Here is a 25,609-nt window from a genome sequence, read left to right on the forward strand (position 1 = left end):
TTTAATAAACTCTTATGATGGTAATTAGTTAAAATTGCAGACCAGAAATCTGAGATGTAGAGAGTTTATGTAATTGGTTTAAACTCTGATCTGCCTTTTGCCAAAGTAGAAGCAATAAATTCTACACCATGGTTGAGGAAAAGAACTTTTGTGTGAATCTTATGTGTTGGATAGTTTGGAGGATGAAACTGGAAGATTGAAAACTGGCTAGGAAGAGATAAGAATTAATTAACTGTTTCTTAATTAGAAATTTTCAGTGACGCATTGGTTAACACCTTAAAGGGGAGTAAATTTTTACGTGGTACACAGTGTTCAAGTATTTTGGAACTACTGTTGCAAACAGATGCCAGAGAAGATAGGCAAGGAACATTGTATCATAAAGCTAGAAAATTATGCAAGAAAGGAATTGTAGATACTAATATGATGGAGTTATAAACATGTTACCAAGTTTAGAAGTGATTTTAATCTAATTAATTGTTGACATTTCAGTAACAAACCAAAGGGTATAAATGATAATAAACTATGTATTGCCATTTTTTCGGTTGGTAAATGACAGTAAGTGAAGCTTTTTATATGGAGTTGAGAGGCCTTACATTATATAATTAAAATCAAAGAAATCACACTTAATTTTCAGTTGTGCTTTCCCATTCACTAAGGAAATTTTCGTGCAGAGAGAGACACCTAGTTTACATTTTTTCTTATCTTTCAAAATTAAAGAGTCACAGAAATATTTTAAGAAATCTCTCTAAAACCACTTACTTTGTATTTAAGTTTAATAAATATTATGTAAAAATAAAAACATTTTTAGCCTACTCTATAGATAAAGGTATTTTGTAATTTGGTATTTTACATATTGTGATATAAATGAAGGGTATTTTATCTTTGTTTTATTAATATTGCACATCGACTGTGTCAAAGTGATGATTTTACCACAGCTGGAACGTGTTGGATTTACATGTCCTCCCAGTGCAGGCTAAGTTTGGGTAGTCATGCTAGTAAGGCTTGGCAATTGTATATGCTTATGTTTGCTTTAAAAATTCACTGAAACTGGAAGCTTTATGCTTTTTATTGCCTTAAAATCTAATATAAAAACCTATTAGTGAAAAAATGTACAATGAAAGAAATGCTTCTATAATTCCTATTAACATTGTATTGAAAATGTTTTTGGCATGAAGAACACTAGCTGATAAGAAAAAGCTTTAAGGATGTCATTGCTGAGAAAGAAAGGAACGGCCTTCTTATCTGTACATAAATAGCAGCCATGCTGTTGCGTCCCACTGTCCCTGATAAAAGGAGAGGTCATTTTTGTACATATTTTCTGACAGAATGAGGACATTCATGTTTTCCTGATTACTCGAATAATGCCCCGTGGCATTTTCTCCATTGATTCAACTTAGGGATGACAGCCTCATTTGCTGTTCATTCTGACCTTCCTTCGTTCCTCTCCTGCACCCCTCTCCTCTAGCAAACAGGCTTAAAGCAATCAGTACGTTCCAAGCTCTAAAAATAAAATGCAATTTTTTCAGGCTTAGAATACAAAAATGGGATTATTCCCATTACCATTCCCACCTACATTTTACTTTTAAAATGTGTGCTTTTCTAAAAAATGTCATTCATTACTGTAAAAATTAATTACCCACTTAGGTAAGGTTTTAGTTTGGATAAAATTTTACTGAATTATAAATACACTTTATTTTCATTACATGTTTTATATATAAAACTAGGTCTTTATCCATTTTTAAATGTTTTAACTGCATTTACTTAATCTATAAATAGCAAATAAGGTTTTGAAGTATATTTGTAAGAGAAAAATATATGAAATCAGTATTTATATATTGGTAAGCTAAATAATCTCTTCACAACATATCTTTTAACTTCTATTTTTATCATATAAACTAATTATTGGGGGGGCTAAGGCAACTTTGAGAATTTTACATTCCCATAATAAAATTACATGCATTACTTTCACCAATATGAGAACATGTTAGTATTTTGAGTTATGATGGAATACAGCCTACCTTCTTATTGATATTATTTAATATCAATTTAGAACCAGGGGTCTTTCTATGTAGTCTACACAATTGTTAAAAATACATGATATGGCCACATATTAACAAGGGAAAGATAACATGGTTATCTTTTCTCCAGTTATGTCTCATAGGAAAATAGTTATATTGAATGTTTTATGTATGGCATCACAAATTGTTTTTGTTTCCTGGTATATTTATTAAAATACTATCTTAAACAAACAAATGTATTTATTTCTGCCTGATTCAGCAGCAATATTTAATGTGCATTGTGTTTACCTATTTCTATAATTAAGCATAAAAAAAATTTCCCCAGGACCCCATGGAACTATAACCACATATTTTTTGGAGGGAATAATAATTTAGTGGATCTTAGAATATTTTTAAATGATAGAGAACAACAAAATAAACATAAGTGGAAACTCAGGTAATAAAATTATGGTTAACCTTTAACTCAAATAATTAATGTCCAAGATAGAAATTACATATTCTTTTTTTTTTAAATATATCTTTATTGATTTCAGAGAGAGGAAAGGAGAGGGAGAGAGAGAGATAGAAACATCAATGATGAGAGAGTCATTGATCGAGCCCACAACCCGGGCATGTGCCCTGACCAGGAATCGAACCCTGATCGCCTGGATCCCAGGTCGACGCTCAACTGCTGAGCCACGCTCGCCCGGGCAGAAATCACATATTCTTATTTAAAATGCTTGAAAACAGGACAAAATTACTAGTAACAAGAAAATATAAATTTAAAAAAAGTTGAATGTCAATTTGTAACCATCAGGTGGCTGTTGCTACTGCCTTTTAACACCCACGGAGCTAGTGACTAAACAAAGGAAAGAACAAATAAGGAAAAATAAACAAATAGATATAAATAAGTAAATAATAAATAAATACACTAGAAACAAGGAAGTCATCTAGAACTAACCTCACTGAATCACAAATACATCTGGTTGGAAGAATTTATATACATTTAGAATCCAACCTGTAAGAGGCACTTAAAGCTTCCCATACTTTGCAGTGAAGGGCACGCAGAAAAGAGGGCGGAACGGAGGAGAAAGACAATCCACTACATTGAACGTAGGCACTAGTGACCAAGATCGTGAAAGTTTACTATCAAAGGCAAACATAATGTAGGAAACAGTTATGGGTTGAATTATCACCTCAGAATTCATTTATTGAAGTCCTAACCCCTAGAACATCAATTTTCCAAATTGTTCTCTCATGTATATTTTTGTTAGTTGGAGTTGAACAAAACAAGAAAATGAATCAGAATTGAAAGTGGAAAATAAAAAAGAAGCCATTGCTTTCCAAAGGCGTCAGGAGTCAGTCAGGTTGAAAGAGAGACATAGAGGTGTCCAGTGTGTTCAAGAAGAGTGGTGGTGGTTCAGACTACTGGCCCCAGCGGCCAATAGTAGACTCAAGTCAACTGCCAGGCCCTTCACTGATGTCCCTTCAAAGCAACAAATTCCACAGATTTCTCCACCAGTTTTCCTTTCATGGTTTCACTTTGATAGCCAGACATGCACAACTTCTAGAATTTTCCTGAAAGCTCACATCTGCCCAACTACTTCAGTGGCTCAGCCCGTTGTTGACAGTGATCTTACCTTATCTTTCAGTTCTTACCTTTGTGACTTTCTCTTGGCCAATTCCTTTCATGTTTATGTAAATCCTAATTTCTAGAGTAAACTCTTTAGCCCTATCACAGTTTTAGTAGTTCTGTCTTAATAAAACTTTGCCTAATACAACTATGAATTTATCATTTACTATATTAAAATATTTGTGGCAAATATAAACCCATTTTTAACTTTCGAGCTTATATTAGAGGCTATATCATTAGATATGAAATCATGAACATAAGAAATCTGCAAAGCAAATAACAAATTTATCCTTCAATAACTTACATACACGTGGAGTGGGGTTAACAAACACTTTTTGTAAAGAGTCAGATAATGAATTATTTAGTTTGTAAGCCTTATAAGTCTGTTGCAACTACTATACACTCAGCAGGAGTGTTTGTCACTGTGTTCCAATAAAACTTTATTTACACACAAGCTGTTGGCAGTCCAGAATTGGTCCCATGGCACACAGAATCACGTCAAAACAATTAAAAAGAGAAGAGCCTGAGAAGCAAATTGACTTTGGAGCCTACTCAATTTAACTTACAAAACTGATATGTACAAAAGCATTTTATTATACTTTCCTGCTTTAATCATTCATTACTTCCTAATTTTTATCACACATGCACCTTCCTTCTAACTGGAAATAACTTAGGTACTACCTACACTTCTGCTTTAGATACTACTAGACTTCAGCCCATTTCCAATTGAAGTCTAATTTTATACAAAATTGACAAACTACATTGACTTACACTCTCACAGTCTCTTGTGTGTCAACTCATTATATGCTCCAAATATTCTCCCATATTTGTTATGGAAACCTGGTAAATGTGTGGGATCCCCTTACAGCGAAATGTCAGGGGAAATTGTGGTACATGAAATTCAAATCGATGGAGCCTCACAGTACTGAACTTTAGCTTGTCAAACAAATGTGAGGATTTTATTCCCTTTGCTCCATGTTAATAATACAGCGCTTAAGGAATGAAAAATAGAAAGAATAAGTGAAACTAGTGTTCAAAGAGCCTGAAGAATTTTTTAACATTCACTCTTTGTGGACTTCACCTCTTTCAGGCAATGAAATCTCAGATTTATTTGGTTACCCTTAGAAGAAAACAAATTACTGTGACATTCCCAAAACATTTGTAATTGCATCTGCAGGCAGGCAGCTTTAGAGCTGCTCCTTCATTAAGACTCTGCATTCTGTAGCTGCTGCTGTCTGTTAAAGTCACAACAAACACTGCTCACAACCAGCCGTTCCTTCGTTCCTTCCTTATACCTTAACCAAACTGCTCAAAATAGATCCTTAGTTGGCTTAAATCCACACATATTATTTATGCCACTCAAACTATAAATATATTCATCTCCAAATATTCCTAATATAAATTTTGAGCAATATGACTTACTTCTCTGACGGAATTACATTTCAAAAGTCACAAAATCCATTCTTGACAATACAAAAGACTTAAAATAATATTGAATATTTACATCACTGTGTATTGACTTTGAGCAGTGACTGGCTAAGAGGATTTTTTTTCCTCCATGAGACATGGAATTATTAAAAATTTTAAAGCATTATCAGTCAACTGCAGCTGTTGATGGTTCAATTACAGTGAGCTTCAATTTTAGGTATTTAAAGTGAATGTCATGCTATTCCTAACTAAATAATGGTATTTTCATCTTCGAATTTAATTCAGTCAGGTATTTTTTGACCTGTGATTCACTGATATATATAGATATATTTTAGCATCCTTAAAAGTGTTGCGATTGTATGCACAATTGGGTATATGATATTTTTTTTCTGCTGGAAAAAGGTCTTTAAATACCAGTAGATTAAAAAATAGAACCTTGAACCAAAATGATCATTAATAGAAAAATGATTGTTGCTATAACATTAGGATTAAAAATATAATTTTTTTCTGTTTTTTTTCTCACTTCCTTTAATAATAGTAACAACAACAACAATATGTCTTGACTGTGGTAACTTAGACTCTAAAACTTTTATTTCTGGATGAAAAGCCTTTAAAGACAATTTTCATATCACATGCAGAAAACTATTGAGTAAGATTTAAAAGAAATGACAGTGGAACCCTGCCTTTCACTAAAATCAATAAATAACATTATGTGACATATGAATATATTGTAAGCCAGAATTCTTCATTATGCTTCTAATAAGAACATGTGACCCTGTGACCTAGGACAGCTACAAGAAGTTCTTTTCAGGGTTGTCATGTAATCAAGCTTTTCAAAGGTCTGTGCCAAGGCACCAACTGTATTTTACTCTACGTCATTTGTAAAAGCCCAGACAAGTTTTGCTGGCTGCTTATTGATTTTTGTTGTTTGGGTGGCTTTGTCCTTCAGAGTATTTTTAAACCACAAAATCAAGCGTTTAGAGCATGTTCATCTAGCAAATAGGTCTGAGTTAGGCTAGAAGGGACTAATAGGGCATATTTCTAATTATCTGTGTATAACATTGAAGTTAAAAATAAAGTAGAATTCAGTTTCAGAAGAAAGAATAAAATAGAAGACACTTAACTTCCTATATATTTAGTTTCATCATTTGCAAAATCTCTTCTAGCTTAAAAAGCTATGATTTAGTTTCAAGAAAGTCTGGTAAATGAAGCATAAAAACAATACTGCATTGATAAGCGTAATTGATTGAATGAGTTGTAATGAGTATCAGTGATTCCATCTCAGAAGAATCCAGCTATTCAACACCAAAGGTCCATTACAGCCATCAGCTACTCAGATATTTTCATTTCAGATACCAGGCAAATGAATTTGAGCAGAATCTGGGCATTTGTACTTGAATCCACGAATAATGGTGGGGAGAGGGACTGGGGAGGGGAAGGGGATGGGGTGGAATGGGTCATTGGGGAGAAAAAGGGACATCTGTAATATTTTAAACAAAAATAAAATTTAAAAAAAAATTGTACAAGAAACACACCTAGGTACAATGTCTCACATTAATGAGCGAACAACCCATTGCTTCCTCCAGCTTATTGAGTTGTCCTAAGAACAGTATTTGTTAAGTATTATAATTGGAAGGATAATCCACTTTCAGTGCCAAAGAACAAGAGGAACAATAGGCTCAAGTAGAGGTGTATCTGAAGTGAAATAAATATGTGAGGATATTAGAAGTGAGCAGCCCACCGGAAGGCCCTCACCAGAACCCGACCTCACTAGCATCCTGATCTCTGACTTCCACCCTCCAGAACTGTGAGAAATAAATTTTTCTAAGGCATCCAGTCTTTTGCATTTTGTCATAGCAGCCTGAACTAACCGATGCACTGAAATTGTACCAGAGGGATTATTTCTCAGGCATCATACACGTAGTTATTCTTTCCAATAACAAATGAGAATAGATATAACAGGAGTTTTTTTTTAGTTTACCTGTATTGAAAACAAATTACTCTTTAACTATTTTACTATTTTACATACTTTGTTTTAAAAAATAGCTGTTTCTTCCTGCCAACTGAATCTCCATACCTGTGATTAATTAGGGATGAATAGTTATATATACTTGTAAATGTTAAGACCCTGATTATAATTATTTGACACTATTCAGCACTTACAACTCAATTAACATGTAGATTAAATTTTAAATTAAATGTAAGTGAAAATAATGCTCTGCCTTCTGGTAGTGGCAGGCTCTGAGCCTACTGAATAGAACAGTATGGGGCCACATTTCACAATTCAAAACTCAAAGGTGTTTGTCTAATCTGACTTTCACCAGCCTTCATTTTCATTCCTCTGTGTGTGTGTGTGTGTGTGTGTGTGCATACATGCACACAACTGTGTTTACACCAAAATGGCAAAACCATCAAGCTATGAGATCATCTTTAAAAACAAGCTGAATTGGCAACTTCTCTATAAAACTTTCCATAACTTGACTCACTCTTTTTCTCTTTTCTTCTGGCAGGTTCTGGTTGTTGTTTCTTTTAGACTCCCAAATGTAATTATTATATATTATATTCTGTTATATTCAGTATACTCTATTATAGCAGTTTATATACCATGTATCATATTATATACACTTATTCTCTTCCTGCCTTAATAGACAGTATGTTTTATCCATTTTTGAAGGTAATAATAAAGTCTTAACCATCCTTGTTTCTGCAGTGATGAACAATGACTTCAGGGGTTCAATCTATAGGTGACACAACTCTAAGAGTTAAACTTTAGGTTCCTTTCTATCAAGTAAACATGTTGAATCTAACCCGGCCAGCGTGGCTCAGCGGTTGAGCACCGGCCTCTGGTCCAGATCGCGGTTCGCTTGCCAGTCAGGGCACACGCCCGGGCTGCAGGCTGGGTCCCTGGTAGCGGACGTGCAGGAGGCAGCCGATCGCCGACTCTCTCCCATCACTGATGTTTCTCTCTCTCTCTCCCTCTCCCTTCCTCTCTCTGAAATCAATAAAGATATATATATATATTTTAAAAGATGTTGAATCTAAAGTTGTGAATGTAGAATCAGTTTCTATTCTACAAGGAAAAAAATCCAGTTTTAAAACACTGACAACTAGAGTGTTATTTAGTAAGTACAGAAAATGGTCATTTCCTTTGCCTTGAACTTAATTCATGAAAAAACACTAAGTTTGGACACTTGCAATAAACTAATGGGAAATACTGAGCAAAGTAAGCAGTTTTATGTTCTGAGGGCTATAAAAACATATATCATGTGAGAGAGAAAATTTTAAATGTTGACATTGCTAGAGAGGGCATAGTGGATGATCACGTTGTTTCTACACTATTAGTTGTGTCTAGTGCTTTATAAAACATGATGCCAAGAAGTTTGCCGCAGGGAGGCACTGAAAACATTTTTCAGAACAGTTCTATTTCTCAGGACATCCAAATATCTTGTTGACATATACAATCTACAGATAATATATAACAAAGGAAAACATTATATTATCAAGAGAAAAGAAAGTAGAAAAAGGAGAAGAGTCATTTATGGGGTTCTTGAATAGATTTGATGGACCAATGGGCTGGTGTGTGGTGGTGTTTTTTTTACGTTCCACATATCAGTGAAGTCATACAGTATTTTTGTCTTTGTCTGTCTGACTCATTTCACTTAGAATAATGCCCTGTGTTTTATGTTTTGAAATATCTCTGAGCATTTTCCTCACATGTTTCTGTTCAGTAGCATTATAAAGCTACAGTTAAATAACAAAATCCCATTTAGCAGGGAACTTCTGCCTCTGGAAATGCTTTTGTACATTTCCACCCCCACCCCCCTCTGAAGGAAGCTAATTATAGGCTTCAGGATGCACCTGGGTGAAAACTAACTTTTAAGGAGCCTTTAAAATAGATGGGTTTTAATTATTATCATTATGCAAAAACTGTATAAATGCCTTTAATTGTACTTATAAAGTAACATTTGCTATAATCACCTCTAATATCTGGGAGCAACCAAAAGGTTTTTCTTTTTTTATTATTAAAATAAAAATAGAAGAAAACCTTATTATTGACTCACAGGTCATTTTATTTTATTTTATGAGCACAAATGTTATAATTGAACTACATCAAGTGCTAAAATTTAACATGTATTGAATAGTAGTTACTTTAAATATAAAATATCTTAAAATATGTTTAATTACTAGAAGATTAAATGTCAATGTACAAAATATTCAACTATAATATTGAATTTTACAATTTGATTAGGCTTAGATCAAAATGGGCATAACATTTTTATAGAGAAGATTGAACATGCACATTTTAAAAATAATGTTTTACTTATTTGAAAATTATTTGATGCTACCATATTTTTCTTATCTTGTTAAAGAAATTATATAGTTTAAAATTGCTATGTGTGTCTGCAAATGAGTCAGAGAATAACTTTTCACACAACTTTTGCTAAAAGACAAATGCACTACAGGTCTATTTTTATCTGAACTTAGCCAAACAATTTTTGGAAAACACTTGCAAACAAACCAAAAACACCTTTAAAGCTGCAGCTTGAGGTAGAAAGGATGGAAGGAGTGGGGGGAGAGGAGGTTTGCTGTGATAACATAGGGTGGCATGGCAGCTGATTCAACTTTAGTTTTTCTTTTGATTTTTTCCCCTTCTCTAGCTACTTTGAATAAGAAAGTTGTGAAGAGATGTGTGAGAGAGAAAGATGTGGTATTTTACTAACACTGTTTGAAAATTTTTATTTAAGGCTAGTAAAAAGTATTATTCTAGACAATTATTTGTTAGGTTAAATGAGCTATAAGGTTTCTTTTTAATATTATATGTATCCAAAAATCTAGTAACAATCAGAAAATTCTGATGTTAGTTTATTGAATTGTGTATGGTTACCTATGGTCTCAAAATTAAATATCTACATTATTGACTACTATTCATAACAAACTCCAAATGGAAGGTGCAAAGCTATGTCTTGTCAGGAATCATAATACTTACTACATTAAGAGATTTGGAGGTTGAAGCTGAGATCTGTGATTATATCTTTGCACTCCTGCTGAAAACTATCCCCGGCTTTCGTTTGGAATAGTATACGTGTCACATCCATTCTGGCTGCATCAAAGATGTTCTAGTTCTGCAACTGTGTGCACACTTCCTGGTTTGGCACCAGTCAGGATCCAGTTAAGAAAACAGAAATTACTCTTTGTCTTTTTACTAAGGGTTATTTATCACTGGTAGTTAATTACATAGATGTATTAGATGTATGTGGTTTAATACATTAGTGCTTCCTTTAGACTCTGCAGGATTCCATGCTATTTTGCTGACTGGGTATTAGAGAGTTAGAGTTTGTTGATGTCTTTCCCTGCAATATTTTTTTTTTTTAATTTTTTTTTTATATCTTTATTGATTTCAGAGAGAGGAAAGGAGAGGGAGAGAGAGAGACAGAAACATCAATGATGAGAGAGTCATTGATCGAGCCTGCAACCTGAGCATGTGCCCTGACCGGGAATCGAACCCCGATCACCTGGATCCTAGGTGGACGCTCAACCGCTGAGCCACGGTCAGGGAATCATAACAATGTTTCAAAGGGTTGATTTGTTCATTCTTGAGTAATTGGCCACAAATTTCAGTAATCCCCCACAGAATGCATATAGACTTACCTTTACCAAGGATATTTTGTCAAATACATATATAATATAAACTTTAACGAAGATATTTTGTTATGTATATATCTATATCTATAGTATATACAGATATTGGAAAGGTCGTAGAAATTAACCAATCTAAAGAATCCCAATTTTAAAATGATGAAAGTGAGAATATCTTCTAAATATTTAACTAATGTGTTCTTGATTTTTGCCATGTCAGCCTTTTCCTTGTCAAAATACATGGGCATATTCATATTCTTACAAACACACACACACAAGGCTTGAGAGGACATCAGAGTTTTAAATGTAAAAGAAAAAATCTTTCACTCTACATCTCAAAAATTCTCCAATGAACTCTCTCTTCATCATTACATATAATTCATTTGGAATGTATATATTTCAATATATATATAAATAAATATATGTTATATATTAAAGTGATTTAATAATGTTTAGAAAATATTTATTATAATTTTAGAATGATAGCATACAATGTATGTATTAGGAATAAATAAGATAAATGACTAATCACAAGTATTTCCATTTTAATATAGGAAAAATTTTCACACTAATTGAATTCCCAACATAAGACATTAGATACTTGTCAATAACATAGTGAACAATAAGGAAAAAATTTAATTATTATCAAAATAATATGTAAAATTCAAGTGATTTAAATGTCACAACTTTTAAAAATATTTACTCTAGAATTCAGATATTTTACTTGTCTTAAGCAAATAGTCTTATGGAATATTTAATGAAATAAGAAAATATTGTCCAAGGACCAATCTCTTGCAAATATCCTAGATGCTATTTTTCATCATTTATTTCTATAACTGCTGTTTTTCATTTACCTCAAATTTATTACTCTAAATTTAACTATATTTTACCAAACCATCCTTGACTGTCTGAATTAGCGAGATGATGTATATTTTTTCTATATATGAGATAATTTATTTTTTTCTTACAATATGAATGGAATCATTGCTGATTTTCTATGCATATAAGACTTGAATTTCTTCAGATAAATCTTATGTTTCTTTTGTGCCCACAAAGACATCTGGATACTCATCAGAAGTGTGAAAATTCCAACTAGAAGAAAAAAATAATAATTATCCTTTCTTATTTCTGTGATGGATGTAGCAAGTTATATTAGAAAAAAAAAAACTATCATATATTGCTCTTAAAGTATTTCTCAAATGTTTTCTATCAATTTTATTTACTCATATTAGTTGCCTAGCTTATATATGTTCAATCAATATTTATTGAATGGTTTCATAAACATAGAAAGTAGATACCAGAGATCAAAATAAATCCACATTATTTATATTCCTTTGCCACAAAATACTACCAAATAAGGAAATTTTTATCTCTGAAATTTTCATTAATAATTTCCATATGTATATAATATACCTCTACACATATACACACAAATACATATGACAAACCACATTAATTATGATTCAAAATTTTTGTACAGTTGAACAAAAAATGGATGTAATGGATATAATAAATATCCCTTCTAATACATAAAATTTGGCTTCCTTGCATGTGTTAAAATGCCCAGCATTCAAGATTATACATTCATGCTCTCAGTCTTCCCTTCACAGATACTCATGGGCAATTGGAGAGCACATATATGCTCTTCTTGTGCACATGCATAAGAGAGGGTTTCAAGTTAAATGCATTATTACCATTACTTTTTTTAAAAACTACATTTCCTGGCTTGGATTAGGCCACAATACATAGCAATACATAGTAAATAATGTGTGTGTGTGTGTGTGTATATATATATATGTATGTATATACATACATATATATTTTTTTGACACTATTGCAGATGTCCCTATTGTCCCCTCTTTGCCCCCTTTCACCTAGCCCCCAACCACCTTCCCTCAAGCCATCACCATTATATTTTAAAACTGCTTAGAAATCCAGAATAAAAATAAAAATGAAAGCATAAATCCTTCTGCAAACATGACAAACTTTAGTACTATAACAACTGATTCTGAGAAATCACTTCTAAAAATACATTTACCTCCATTGTTAATAATCGTAGGTCTTACCTGGCAGTGTTTGTGTCATTACTGTGAAACTAATCCATGATCCAATCTGTTAGATTAAAACATAAATTAACATTTATTTATGAGTAATCTAGTAATTTGCTCACTTGTCACATTAAACAGGTAATTCAAAGCTTCAAAGACAGTAGTAGAAAAATTATTGGTAGAAATAAATTTCCCCAAAATTTTTGTGTTAAATATGATTAAGTAATAAGAAATTCTATAAAACAGTATCATATTCATAAGAAAAATGGAAGACATCATTCCAAAAACTTTCATAAAAAATAAGATCTTACAGCATCTCAATACATTTTACATGAAGATTACAAAATTTTATTTAAATATAGATAAATATATGCACAAATATTTTTTTCCAGGGAAAATTGTGGTTGAAATGTTCCAATTTTCTATGCAAATAACTTGAATTTAAATACATATCATAATTTATATCTCTGACTATCCTGTATCTACAGATAGAACATATATATTTTCATATATTAATCCATAACACAGGTAAATACAGAAATTCATGCATTTATTATATCATCAAATAAAGTTCAATTATTTACATACGTAATAGCGTACCTCATAGGTATAGTTAGGACAGGAAACCAGGAAAAACATCCATGTGAAGGGGTTATAGCTTGGACTTGGAAAACAGGCATTGGTTCCTTTTAGAAAGGAGAGTAAAATGCCAATGATGCTACGTATTACAAATTTGAACACATATTTATTAGATAATTCTAAATTCCCTAGAACAACTATGCCACACGAAATGCCATCATATATTTATAGAAACCTATTTCACAAATTGCTCAGAAGAGAACCATTTTCAAATGCTATGACCTTTTGGCTCAAATAAAATAACTGTCATTTTCTGACCATGTCTATAGCTATGTGGCTGTAAAATTACAGAATACAGCATAATAATCAACTCTTTAAGAGTATAAATAAAACAGTATAAAATGTTACTGTGACTACCATAGTCGTGGCAGTGGCTTTGCACACTGAGATTAATAAGTGCATTTTAATGTTTGCATGCCTCCTCCTAGTCTCCTGTAATGTCAAAGAAGATAATTTTGGTTGAGATTATTAAATACCTCAAACCTCCCTTTCTGTTGAATTAGTGAAAATCCAAAGGGAATTTTATAAGGATGTCATGTATGTAAGGAAATTGTAAAAATCTCTTGTAAGAGGATTACAGTGAATATCAGTGTAGTTAATATTCAGAAATAACACCTAACATTTCTGTTCAGCAGTCAAGATTGTTGTTTACCGCTCTCATTATCCTTAGCATATCGTCACTTGATTTTTGTTAGTTATTTTTCACCGTTCAAATTTTTTCAAGAAATATTTTAGATAACAAATTTATAATGATTTCAAGTTGAACTTTGAGACATGACATTTGTAAAAGTAAAGGTGAATTATAATATTACTGTTTATTCTCCATAGCAAGATTTAATCAGATAAACACATACACTAATCTCTTTAGTTAAAATTCTAAAGTGATAATGAAATGTCAGTATGTTTTCAAAGTTGTAATTATTGTTGAAATATCAAAGTAAAAATATATTAGGTTCTGTGCAGATTTCATGCACTGCTCATTTCAAGATAAGAATAAATATGTATGCCATTTAATATTACAGATTTTTCTCGGTAACATTTATATAAACATCTTTGTGTAGTGCCCACATATACATCAAAAGAAATATGAGAAAACTGTCCATGTTACAGTAACTGAATTTCAGAGGTGGAAGCTGCATACAAGATAATCTCCGTTAAAGCCTCTACTTTATGACTGATCAGCCTCTGGAAGTAGTGGATGATCAGGGGTCCACAATACAAATTTTTTCCAGAGGTAGTTTGTAGATTAAATAATCAATATGAGTAGTGACACAGAAACATGTATATAGATATTATCTCAAATGTACATAGCTGTTGTTAGTTGTAATTATTAAGTTTAGCTATTACTAATTTAATTCATTTCAACCATATAGTTTCTCAACCTATACTTACTATTTATAATAGAGCTTCTACTAAATAAAAGTCTGAAGTTTTTTTACATTACAATGCCAGACCACCCAAATATTTCAAGCACAGAGTTTATTACACAACTTCAGGGAGGACAGCTGACAGGCAACCTTCAACTCTTGACATGCCCCATGAAGGGAACAACCTCACCCAAGGTTACACTCACTTTTTGGTTTAGTCCTTTTTTTTAAAATTTATCTTTATTGTTGAAAGTATTACAGATGTCTCCCTTCCCCCCCCCCCCATTTACCCCCTCTACTCCAATCCTGGCCCCCAGGCCTTCACTGTCTATGTCCATGGGTTATGTATAAATGCTTGTTCAATATTTGATCACTATGTCAAATTGACGTCTCAATAGTACAACTTTGTCATTTCATCCCAGCTTTGTAATGCTCCACAGGTTCATCCGAGACTCTCTTTGATACTGTATTGCTCTCAATTTCCTACCCAAGCATGATTTCTTTCTTTCCATACATGAAATCACTCCCTGATACGACTCCTGACTGGTAATTTCCATCTCATCTGGAAATTCATCGAGGAACTTCACACTGCTTTACTTCTAAGTCATAATCACGTGTTTATTTTATCACATTTTAAAGTGAAATTTTTGTTTGAGGTGGGGGGGAGTGTGGGTGTGTACATATAAACTTTATTTTAGAGAAACCACTATTAAGGCATATGATTTAGCTCAAATATTTGGAAAACTTAGGCATTAAAGGTTAAGGATTGGGGCATATCTTAAATATTTTCAACTATTGCTATTTGCCACTCAGAAACGGTTTGTTTTTAATTATGTATAGTTTGTGTTCAATCTTATATTGGTTATACTATATATAAGTATAGTATAATAAGGAGTATAATATAGTGATTCAACATTTTTATACCTTACAATGTGATCGCCCTGCTAATTCTAGTAATTATCTGTCACCATGTAAACTTATCACAATATTATTGAATATATTCCCCATCCCCTCCCTTCTGATAACCATTTCTTAGTTTCTGTTTCTGTGAATCTGTTTTTTCTTTGTTTTGTTGTTTTTTAGATCACATATATGTGAAACCATATAATATTTGTCTTCCTATTTAAGGCTTCTTAAAATAATAATTAACATAATTCACTCTAGAAAATATTAAAAGAAAAAGGGACTAACCTGTGTGATTGGGATGAGCCAATACTACATTGATGAAATGATTTCCAGCTTCACAAATCTGAAAAATATTTTATTTATGTTTTAGTGTGATATATCAAAATACATAAAAATGTATTCTGTGGATATATAACCATCCATGTAATATATTAATCCCAAAGATTCAATAGATATTTTATTACTCTGTGTAAGGAGAGGAAATTTTGCGTCATAACAATAAAATAAGTTGTTCATGGGTATATAGAATTAAAATAATGTCACATTGAGTTGGAAATTCTGAAGATATTCTTGACCGTTTGTTAAGTAGGTTCAAATTGCCTGATGAATCAAGTTGTGCTGATTATCTGCTTTGTAATTGTTACAAGGGGTACATTTTAATGTCATGAACAGACAAATCATGATGCTGAAGATAGATTTGACATGGGTTTATATATTCTAAATTTATTAATACAGTAGCAACCCTTCTACTGCAAGGTTGGTAGTTTGATTCCTAGCTGGTTTCAGGTCAGTTTAGAAAACCCTTTGTGAGCAGTGCTGTCCCACACAGACTCTGGCTACTTGTCCGTCACCTGGCCATTGCTCATGTACACTCCACTAGTTGTCCTTGTTAGGAGGCACTATGACCCTCTAAGAAGCTCAAGCCTCACCAGCATCTCCTGGACCTAATTCTCCAAAACTGCAACATAAATTCTAGGAATGTAAGACCCTTTTCTTTGGCTGTCATATACGCCCTGTCCTATAATAGAGAAGATGCTCCTAGTCTGGTCTTCTTATCTTTTGTTCATCTCTCAGTCCACACAGTTTTTAATACTTATTTTTCATCACTTACAGTGTCAAACACAGAATGGGATATATAATAAAAATATTTATTAATAAGAAAAGCTACCAACTGTATACTAGAAAATACGGTTTTCCTTCTGGTAAAAAACATTTACTTTGTGATTATCAATATTTTATCTCATTCAGTCATCAAAATATTTCCTTCTTCCTACTTACCTCAACAGAACTAAATATTAAAAAATCAATCTTCTACCCAAACGATGAACCATGAATAAAACAGCATTTTGGTTTCAGTTAGACCAGTATAGTAGCCTTATACTAATGTCATAACATCATTGGGTGCTCTTTCCCCAACGTAATCAGGAGTTAATAGTGCTGAAATGCTTATCTCATACATTCTGATGTGGGGAGGAAAAAACACCAACTTTGGCACACTTTGCTTCTCTCACTCATCTCATCCACAAAGACCAACTATGCACAAGCAGTTTCCCAGCCTTTCTGTGGTTTCCACAGCAGGGCCCCACTCTCCTCTGATTCAAAGCTGTGATTTATTTCTCCCAGCATCCTCTCCCCTAATCAAAAATATCTGTCCTATGCCCAAGGTTCTTCTCAGCTAAATGTTACAAGAGAAGGTGTGACTATTTGATAAGAGAATTATTTATTACTCTCAAAGAATATTTGCATTTTAATAAAAAATTTAACCTAAGTGAGTGGATAACAAATGATGAGACTAAAGACACAGAGGCAAAACCAGGGAGAAGAGTTATGTGCAGTACTTTACAAACTTATATGTTATCATCTACTCCTCCCATTTCCTACATTACTGAAGAGACAGTAAGAAAAAGAAGACAAAGTATTTTTTTGGTGAAATGTTTAATGTATAAAGAAATAACAAACCATAATTGCTTCTGGAGAGCAAAAATAAAGTTGAGAGGAAGAGTGGATAAAGGGAAGAGAATTGTTAGTTATAAAATAACAGAATATTAAAAATTATAAACTATATTTTGTTTTGCAATTGCAACTTTGGTGCTTTTATTTGTTGTTTTGAGTGCAGTTGGGTTCAGAGGATGAAGAGGGGTCATAGAAATATGAAGAGGCGGGATCAGAGGGAGCCTCCACAGTGTATACAGCAGGAAGACCAACGTCTAAAAGTTGAGGGAAAGATATTCTGATGTCTTTATAAATTTGCCAATACTGTATTTGATTCTACTTGTTTGATTTTTTTTCTTGTAGATTTTGCAATAGCAGACGCATTTGAAGGAAAAGGTTATATTGAAAGGAAGAATTTACACAAAGGGAAAGGTAATGATGTAGTTCTCTTAATATAGTATAAACATTGCAAAACTCATCAAAATAAAAGATTTTCACAAAGTACTATTACCTAACTTTTGAACATATTAAGTATCCATTGTAAAGTGTTTTTATTTTGTGCTTATAATATTTGACTTAGTATATTAGAAAACTCAGAATAGCAACAGAAAGAAAACAGAGGGAGCGGAAAGAAAATTATGGTTGTTAATGATTAACCAAATAAATGTGAACTAATCACACGCAAGCAATTAAGAATTAACTCCAATCATATTTAACAGGGTTCTAATAGATCATCTTCTTACCAGGTGATGATCTGGCTTTATACAACAGCAGAAGCAAAGCCAACTCTTTTTTTTTTTTTGGCAGTTAGGTCAGTTTTTTTCGATTATAAGAGTGGGAATGATACTCCTTCCAATGCTCTATGCTCTTTAATGAAAGGCAGAGGTGCTTCATGAAATGTGGTTTTTGTGTAGTTATCTTTTTTCTTTTCATTTTTCTTTTTAATAAAAAAAACACCTTCCAACAAAGTACTAAACATAAACCAAGGGTGTGAGGCGGAGCCTCAAATACTTCGGTTAAGGTGCATTTTATATGTTACACCAAAACCTCATGTCTGAGGTTGAAATATTTAGTTATCACTTATCTCTGGTTAGAGAAACTCGTGCCCTCTGGGTCTGGTAGTTGGATTAAATGCCAAGCACAACAAAACACAGTTTGTTCTCCACAGCATGGAGTGGTGCACTGTTTCTGGATGTTCATATGTTAGGCTTGTAAAACTTTTTGCTCTTAGATGTTTATAAGATGGTAAATTTGCAGACAATAGGAAGAATTGCTGAGTATAATTTTTTCCCAAATCTTACTATATTTAAAATAATTCTAATTATCCTTCATACATGAATAGAACATTTTGATTAAAAGATTTAGAGAACTAATGGCTTGATAATGAGAAGTTATTTGATTTACTTCATTTAGTACCATTATGTATATTATATAAAAATAGATCATATTATCTAACAGGCAAATACTCAAACATAATCTGTTTTGCATTTTTAATAACACCACAATTAGAGCATGACTAGCAAATAATATAAATGATACATACCAGAAAATTGATAGCAGATACTGTGATTTGCCTGTTTCCATATGCTAGAAAGGAGAAAAAGATGTTATGCAAACACTCCTATTTTGGGTTGTCACATTATATACATAAATTCAGGCAAGGTTCATTGGGTCACTACCCTCTAATCAAAAGTACTATGTGTTATACATTGACCTTTTGAGATTATGCTTTTGCAATCTAAAAGGATTTGAGATGGAAGGTAATACAGTGTCCTAACGTCATATTGCTCATGGTGGGGAAGTCGGAATTTACCAAAGTACTAACAGATATAATTATCTGATAGCTCGCCATCTGTATTAACAGTTCCATTTATTTCTTTTAGTTTTATGGCAGTGTGTATACATGCAATTTAGTATGGGGTTAGTTAAGAAGAAGCTCTACGTACATGGTGGTGTATACCGTGGGTGATTAATGTAGTAGGCAATCCAAGATGTGAATCCCCAGTAAAAGGCACAGCCCTACAAATAACCCAAAATAAAAGTCATATATATAATATTTATATCCCATCATTTTAAACCGTTCCATACATTTATATGCCACACTGCAATAGATTTACATGAAAAATGGTACACATTTTCTAGTTGGATAAATGGAATGCTTCTTCACCCAGTACATTAGAATTTTAAAAGTACCTATTTAATATCACTCAAGTAATGCATTCCTTTGCTCACCCTTATTAATATAAATGGGTATTCATGATATAGGGTAACAGTATATTTTGCAAAACTAATTTTGTCTATCTAGTAAGAAACATGAAGTAATAATAAATTATTTATTTGTTAAGATATATTAATACTCATTTCGCAACAGTAAATGAACAAAAGAATGGATTTTTTAACCATTAGTAGTAATGAATATTGATTGATTAGAAAGGGTAATGAGCTAATTTTAGAAGTCCTAGGCTATGACTCTGATCTTGCTCTGTATAATAAAATTTAGTACTTTCTGTCAAAAGAGAAGCTAGTCTAAATGATTTCTGAGGTTTCTAAGAATTCTAGAATTCAGTGTTTCTTTAGAATGACAACAATAGAATTGCTGCCTTGTTCAAATTTTTAGAAAACAGCTATTTGAGGGGGAAAAAAGGAAGATTTTAGTAAGGACATATGGATATTGAAAATATATTTTAGTCCAACTGGGCTTGGCTCAGCGGTTGAGCATCAACCTAGGATCCAGGTGATCAGGGTTCGATTCCTGGTCGGGGCACATGCCCAGGTTGCGGGCTTGATCCCCAGTTGGGGGTGTGCAGGAGGCAGCCGATCATCATTGATGTTTCTCTCTCTCTCTCTCTCTCTCTCTCCCTCTCCTTTCCTCTCTCTGAAATCAATAAAGATATATTTAAAATATATATATATATTTTTTAAATTGGAAAATAAATTTTAATTTGAATTGGACATTTGAATTGTGGCATGTTATCTAATGTATGTTTCCACTTTAATGTTTCAGAAAATTTTGTATTTTCTTGATAGTTATTTAATGGTTAATGACTTGCATTTACCATTTATTTGAAGAGCAGAGACATCATAAAAATGGGTGTAGTATCGTTATTTTAGTCACCCAAATGTATATTTATAAGAGGGTTCATGTATGAGCTTCTTCCTCTTCAAAGAATCTGAAATAATGCTAAGTATTTCCAAAATAAAAGGTTTCTATGTATTGTTACTGGTTCAAGGAAGCTCCAGGGAATGGAATTTCAGAACTGAATGTTTAAGATATGCTGATAAATGGAATAGAAAAAACTAGGCTTGAGGAAAATAAACATGACTGAATTATTTTGCAGAATATTTGATACACAAAATATTTCAATATTAATTAAGATTATAAAACATAATAATTCCCACCTTTATCAAATTTTTCAAAGGTGTATGCCCTGCAGAAACTTTGTGAACAAACAAGGTTTCCAAAAGATATCGGATATAGTGCAAACAATGACAGAAGCAGGCCAAGCTGGAAAGAAAATAAAACATGAACACATTAAATTCCCTTCCAAAAATCTGGCTTTTTTAGTTCACTAGGATATTCTGTATTAGAAAATATTGCTTCCAGTAATCAAAACACAGGTGTTTGTTTTAATACTTTTATTCTAGAAATTTAAAAAGTCTGTTTAATAATGAAAGTACTGTTACAGCACTCTAAAAATTTACTTCTGATGACACTAGAAATATGTTATGTACCCATCATTCACTATATGCTCACACCTGCTCCAGGAACAGATAAAAATATAATAATTGCAAATGTGCTCATCTCAAAATGACTCTAAATTAAAGCAGATCATTTATAAGTTTTAAAAATATCCAAAACCTACTTAGAATGCATTTGACATTTTATAATAATCAGAGTAACTTTTTCATTGTCTGCTTGTCCTTTAGCAAGTACCATAAATTAAAAGTTGGAATTTCATTTTCTATGGAGCCAGTGCAACCTGTGTTTTGTTTAGTCTGCTTTATGTTTGGTTTTTGCCAGTCTAACATGTTGCAGTGTTTTGTTTGTCTCTTTGTGTGTTGTTTTTTGTTTCTGTTGTTTTAAGTTACCACTCTTCTTGTCATTAATATAACTAATAATTTTAAAGTAAATGTCAAATGTGATTTACAAAAGTGTATTTTATTTTTATACTTAAAAATGTTTTCATTAACATATGTATCTATTTTGTTATAAATAAAATGTAAAATTTCAAAAACTTGGGCTATTATTCAGGGAAATCAATATGGATCAAAGATTGCGCACGCCGGCCGACAAAGGCTGAGTGTCACAATCAGCGTGCCAATCGCTCTATGTAAAATAGAACGTTGAATTTTGCCCTAATTGGGTTGGCTCAGTGGCTTCAGCATCAGCCCTCGGACTGAAGGGTCCCGGGTTCGACTGTGGCCAAGGGCACGTGCTTCGGTTGCAGGCCTGATCCCCGCCATGGTTGTGGCACATGCAGGAGGCAACCAATTGATGTTTCTCTCCATTGATTCCTCTCTCTCTCTCCCTTCCGCTCTCTCTGAAAAGCAACGGGGGGGAAAAATCCTTGGGTGAAGATTGAAGAACACACGAAAACATTGAGTTTACCCTGGGGGGTTATTTTAACATAAATAAATTACTTATTCTATCATGAATAATAACGACTTTAGGGAAAACAAACAAACAAGCAAAAAACTACCTGGTTCAGTCATCAGGGAATTACTTATTATTCATTAATTCATGAATATATAATTGTGCACCTATTATGGGAGAGGCATTTTATATGTGTTGTGTATATCTATGAACAATAGACAACTTCTGAATTACGTGAGAGAACAAACAGTTTGGATTTCTGGGGGCAGAGTTCTAGACACTAAGACAAACAAAAACAAAGGTCCTGATGTAAGCGCTTGCCTTAAGGGTTCAAAAGACTGATGAGGAAATTGGTATCTCTCCTAACTTGTTGGTTCTTTTGTGTATTTGTATAAATCCTTCAGTCATAAAACTTTTCATTTTGTAAGAGAGCAGAAATACTAAATTATGCCCAGCAATGTAGCAGAGTCCTAAATTAGAAATTTTAGTTCAAGCTATGATACCTCTCAATTAATTCACTTACTTATTTTATACTATGAGAGCATAGAGACCAAAATAGCATGTACTTTTATGCCTTTATAGTTAAATATATGTCACTTTGTACATTATTGGTAACTCAGTAAGTTTCATTTCATTCAAAACATTCCCATTTTATTTTATTTTGATTGATTTCCCTTCAAATATCAACTCTTTCTCTGTCCTGTGCTTAATTAACTGAACATCCATAAGTAGGTTTGGTTTTAACACTTCTTCTGGATCATATTTGAAAATATATTATTCTTTCTTAAGTAAATTTTAAGATAATGGGGCTGTGAAAGAAAACATGGTCTCGTTTACAGAGCTGCAAGGGAGGCAGTGTATCAGGTTTCTGTTGAGGAAGAATATGAAAGCAATATTCAGACAAAGGCTGAAGATAGAAGATATTTTGCTAATAATGGACTTTGAATTTTAGGGGCACAGTGGAAGGATTTCAGGAGTTGGGAAGGACTCAGGGAAGGCAACAAATAGAGGACAGTAGAATTTATTGAGATGGAGTATGAGAGATGAGGGGTGACCTGACAATGTGGGGCTAACGAGGTGGGCGAACTAAAGAGATAATGTATCTAAATACTAAAATATCCTCTTGCATTGAAGGCAGATCATCAGACTGAATGGTGAGTTCAGGAAAGGTTTCGTTGGCTACTTTTCCATCCGGGATGATGCAGTTAGAAGCTGTAAGGAGGAGTGGTCTTAGCCACAGCACAGCTAGTTCATTCAGTCCCTCTGGTGGGAGGGACCATGGTAATTTTGAATATATAGCCTCTATCTTAAATGCCATTTTTTGAGAGAAGGATGACAATTACAACAAGCTGTGGACTACCTTTCACTGCAGATGGGGAGAAAGATCCTGCAAGAAATTCAGTCTTAGCCCTAGTGTGTAGAGGCTTCTAAGAGATACAAATAATTTCGTGGCTGCTCAGTCACATATAGATCTGAACCTACCTGAAAAATACTTTTGACTCTGATTTCATTCAAAGCACTTTTTGAAAATTAACATTTGAGTATGTGGCAAGTGGATATAGCATTTGAAATTTGATCTTTTTAACCATGAGAAACGGCATCAGCCATCCTGAAAGGGCATCAGCCATCTGGGTGCCTTAGAAGTCTTGTGATTATTTTATAGAGCTCTACTAGACACTTACATTTCAGAAGTAGTTGGTGTGCTTGTGTGTATCTGCTCTAGAATGAACTCATTGTCAATATTTACTACTTTAGAACTATGTTCAACAAATACATTTATCACTGAGAGGTTAATAAAATATGCTGTTTGTATTTAAGAATAGTAACCAACGGTCAGTCAATTGCTTTGGAATTGGGGGAAAAAGTGTCCCTTTTTCATGCTGTGCTATAAATCTTGTACATGTAATATCTTTGGTCTAAAACCTAAGTGCAAGTGCAGTGTCCTCATGAACTCTTTACCCCATAATCTTTCTAAATGAATTGGGCATTCCCCTCACTTAGGAAAAAGACAGACAGATGTTCTCGTCCCAAAGGGCCCTGAGCAGTCGGTTCCATGCTGACCTGACCACCCGAGAGAGCCAGTGCCCGTTGCCTGTCTGCGGCCCTGCCCTCCTAGCTTGCTCTGTGCTCCTGCAGAGCATACGAAGAGGCACCGACTGCTTTGTACCACAGAGAATTCTCACATGGAGCTTTCCCAAATTTGGTACTTAAAATCTCATTCATCCTCCCAGAAAACAAAGAAAAAAGTTCCAATGCAGCTCTCTTAGAAAAGCTATCTCAGAACTCCCATCACTGTCATGTTTTTCTCTTTTATTCTCTGAAAGTGCACCGTGTAAAATAAATACGTATGTAATCTGTTCCTCTAGCTTACCATTCAACATGTCTTTATTGCGTGCTCCCTGTAAACCAGGCAATGTGTTCACAGTGAAGACAGACATGACATCAGAGTGCATCGTTATAAAACTTTATAGAGGGAAAGACAAATGATTGTGAATATATAATTTTAAAGGAAAAGTTGCATAAAGGAGAAACATTTTAGTTACATGCTCATCGTGGAGGAACAGCAATGGCCAACCGAGTAGGAAATGCCGAGCTTCTATTGGAAGCCGAATCAGAGATTAGAAAGGGGGGGAATGAGGACGGGGGCAGGGGTGGCCTGTGACTGCCCTGGGGAAGGGGCCCGGGCCTGTCAGCGTGGGGAGGGGCCCGTGTGCCAGACTGCAGACTGCAGGGGCAAGGAAAAGCTCCGCTCGAGATGACAGTCAGCGGTCAAATCATCCTCTGTCTTTTAATATCCCTCCTGTCTGCTTCTTTACTCAGGAAGTTTTCATTTAACCGGGTTCTTGCTTGAAATTGCTAACCCTACCTTCCTCTATCTCAGTGTAGTATTTTGAGCAATATTTCTCTTTAATTTGGTGCAGAGAGAGAGAGAGAGAGAGAGAGAGAGAGAGAGGAGGTGGACTGATTATTCCACAACAGGCTACCACAGTTATCTATTCCGCTTACTCTGCTTTTATGACTGTCCTAGTCTTTTTTTTTCCTGTCTTACCTCAAAGTAAAATTTTATTTTGGATTTTTACTTACTAAAGGAAACTTGTAAAAACATTTTTCCTGTTTATTTCTTAGGTAATCATTTCTTTCCTTTCCAATATTGCCCATATTTTTAGAGAAATATTTATATTTTAAGCTCTATACAAGGCCGTTCAACTTTAGAATTTTAAGCTTTTTTGATACTTCTAAATTTCCAGATTTCTCTTGCTAATTGTAATTATTAACAACTTAAATTACCTCTATTTTTAAAGTATACTTAATAGTTCCTTGTTTATAAATTTGCAAGTTGGTGTGCACACATTATTCATGGCTACCTAAATATATACTTCCCTAAAACTGAATGAACTTTAACTGGCTGTACAATCTTTATTAACATA

The 25,609-nt window shown here is 33.4% G+C and overlaps 1 protein-coding gene across 3 annotated transcripts in view; it reads right to left on the reverse strand.

Annotated features, from left to right (window-relative positions):
• Window positions 1–11,129: 11,129 nt before the first annotated feature.
• The window catches only part of TECRL (trans-2,3-enoyl-CoA reductase like), a 62,716-nt gene continuing 48,236 nt past the window's right edge, over window positions 11,130–25,609 (reverse strand). For all 3 annotated transcript variants that reach the window (XM_081142133.1, XM_081142135.1, XM_081142134.1), the window contains 7 exons: window positions 20,987–21,092; window positions 19,534–19,606; window positions 19,131–19,174; window positions 15,941–15,998; window positions 13,344–13,429; window positions 12,762–12,807; window positions 11,130–11,787 (listed from right to left, as the gene is read on the reverse strand). In XM_081142133.1, the coding sequence (XP_080998259.1) occupies window positions 11,660–11,787; window positions 12,762–12,807; window positions 13,344–13,429; window positions 15,941–15,998; window positions 19,131–19,174; window positions 19,534–19,606; window positions 20,987–21,092 (541 nt within the window). In that variant the 3' untranslated portion in view covers window positions 11,130–11,659. The remainder of the gene's footprint in view (window positions 11,788–12,761; window positions 12,808–13,343; window positions 13,430–15,940; window positions 15,999–19,130; window positions 19,175–19,533; window positions 19,607–20,986; window positions 21,093–25,609) is intronic.

This window comes from Miniopterus schreibersii (assembly GCF_964146895.1).
Source record: "Miniopterus schreibersii genome assembly, chromosome: 1".
Classification (NCBI taxonomy): domain Eukaryota; kingdom Metazoa; phylum Chordata; class Mammalia; order Chiroptera; family Miniopteridae; genus Miniopterus; species Miniopterus schreibersii.